Raw genomic sequence first — 2,446 nt, 5'->3', positions numbered from 1 at the left:
GGTTTTGTAACCATTTTACAATACTTCCTTTGTCATGTATCTATCCATTTGTCCATCCCTCTAGCCAATCATCAATGGACCTTTTTCCTTGGTGCATTTTCTGGTAAATTGCAGACATCAGTATGTCTCTCCATAAGTATTTCAGCAAGCCTGCCATTAAGTAGCAGAAAAAGCATTCACACCCCACTCCAGTACTCTTGCCTGGAAACTCCCATGGACAGAGGAGCCTGGTAGGCTGCAGTCCATGGGGTCACGAAGAGCTGGACATGACTGAGCACACTTTCACTTTTCACTTTCATGCATTGGAGAAGGAAATGACAACCCACTCCAGTGTTCTTGCCTGGAGAATCCCAGGGACGGCGGAGCCTGGTGGGCTGCCGTCTATGGGGTCACAGAGAGGTGAACATGCCTGAAGAGACTTAGCAACAGCAGCCATTAAGTATTGAGCCATGTTTGTTTACAACAATTTTCTTTGGATATAAACCTTACATATAATGAAATATACCAGTCATTTTTTCCCAGTGACGTTACTTTTTCTTGAAGTATAGTTGATTAACAGTGTTGTGTTCAGTTCAGTTCAGTCACTCATTCATGTCCAACTATTTGCGACCCCATGAACCATGGCACGCCAGGCCTCCCTGTCCATCACCGACTCCCAGAGTTTACCCAAACTCATGTCCATTGAGTCGATGATGCCATCCAACTATCTCATCCTTTGTCATCCCCTTCTCCTCCTGCCCTCGATCTTTCCCAGCATCAGGGTCTTTACAGATGACTCACTTCTTCACATCAGGTGGCCAAAGTATTGGAGTTTCAGCTTCAACATCAGTCCTTCCTGTAAAATAAAGTCCAAGAAAATAAAGTCTTTGACTGTTTCCCTTGGCTCCCCATCTATTTGCCATGAAGTGATGGAACTGGATGCCATGATCTTCATTTTCTGAATGTTGACTTTTAAGCCAACTTTTTCACTCTCCTCTTTCACTTTCATCAAGAGGCTCTTTAGTTCCTCCTCACTTTCTGCTATGAGGGTGGTGTCATCTGCATCTCTGAGTTTATTGATATTACTCCTGGCAACCTTGATTGTGGCTTGTGTTTCATTCAGCCTGGCATTTCTCATGATGTACTCTGCATGTAAGTTTTTTTGATGGTTTGTTATTCATGTATGGAAACAAAATTGATTTGTGTGTATTCCATTTTTGCAACTTTACTGAATTTATCTTTTAACATATTTTTGAAGTAATGTAGAAGATCGTGAAGCTAAAATCTCACTGTTTCTCCTGCAATCCAGATCATCCACAGGTCCCAAAACTTAGTGGCTACTAACACCCTCTTCCCACAGTGCTTCTTAGTACTAATACCATATGGACTCCTACAAGGGAAATAAGTGTCACAACTTCAGTTGAACTTGGTCTGATAAGTCTTGGCCTCTTTAACAAATTTTGATGCCTGTCTTACCTGATTTCTTGAATGATATTATCATGGTTGTTTTGAAAATTAACTCACTTTCCACCAATTTAAAATGTATAGAAAGCTTTTAGCTTTCGGCTTTCGGCTAGGAGGAGGCAAAGGTGCAACTTTCTTCGGTCGTCCCGAATCCGGGTTCATCCGACACCAGCCACCTCCACCATGCTGCCTAAGTTAGACCCCAACGAGATCAAAGTCATGTACTTGAGGTGCACCAGTGGGGAAGTCAGTGCCACGTCTGCCCTGGCCCCCAAGATCGGCCCCTTGGGCCTGTCTCCAAAAAAGGTCGGTGATGACATCACCCAGGCAACTGGTGATTGGAAGGGTCTGAGGATTACAGTGAAACTGTCCATTCAGAACAGACAAGCCCAGATTGAGGTGGTACCTTCTGCTTCTACCCTGATCATCAAAGCCCTCAAGGAACCACCAAGGGAGAGAAAGAAGCAAAAAAACATTAAGCACAGTGGAAACATCACTTTTGATGAGATCATAAACATTGCCCGGCAGATGTGGCATCGGTCTCTAGCTAGAGAACTTTCAGGAACCATTAAAGAGATCCTGGGGACCGCCCAGTCTGTGGGCTGCAATGTCGATGGCCGCCACCCTCATGACATCATAGATGATATCAACAGTGGTGCAGTGGAGTGCCCAGCTAGTTAAGAACTGCAAAGGAAAAAGAAAAATAAAGGATCATTTGACAACCAAATAAATAAATAAATAAATAAAATTTTCAAAATAAAATGTATAGAAAGCTTTTAATAATGGCAAAAAATATATTCATATTTGCCAATTCACCCAAAATGTTCAGTGTGTTCTACCCAAAACAGTGACACTCTCCTGAGGACCCAACACCTAGCCCCCCCCCCCCGCCACCCCGCATGAGGAAATCATGATTTCTGTGTTATAATTTAATACACAGGCCCACTTCTACTTTCACCTGCTATCCCAGCTGTGTGAAGATATATTTTTCCATCCTGATCCA

At 43.2% G+C, this 2,446-nt stretch overlaps 1 protein-coding gene across 1 annotated transcript; it reads left to right on the top strand.

Moving 5' to 3' along the window:
• Positions 1-1,611: 1,611 nt before the first annotated feature.
• On the top strand, positions 1,612-2,164 carry LOC133052362 (large ribosomal subunit protein uL11-like). Its single transcript, XM_061137202.1, has one exon. It carries the CDS (start codon positions 1,627-1,629, stop codon positions 2,122-2,124), a length of 498 nt encoding a protein of 165 aa, XP_060993185.1. The 5' UTR covers positions 1,612-1,626; the 3' UTR covers positions 2,125-2,164.
• The last annotated feature ends 282 nt before the right edge of the window (positions 2,165-2,446 follow it).

Source organism: Dama dama, chromosome X (genome assembly GCF_033118175.1).
Source record: "Dama dama isolate Ldn47 chromosome X, ASM3311817v1, whole genome shotgun sequence".
NCBI lineage: Eukaryota > Metazoa > Chordata > Mammalia > Artiodactyla > Cervidae > Dama > Dama dama.
Note: the sequence above shows the minus strand (reverse complement) of the source record. Positions and strands in the feature narration are given on the sequence as shown.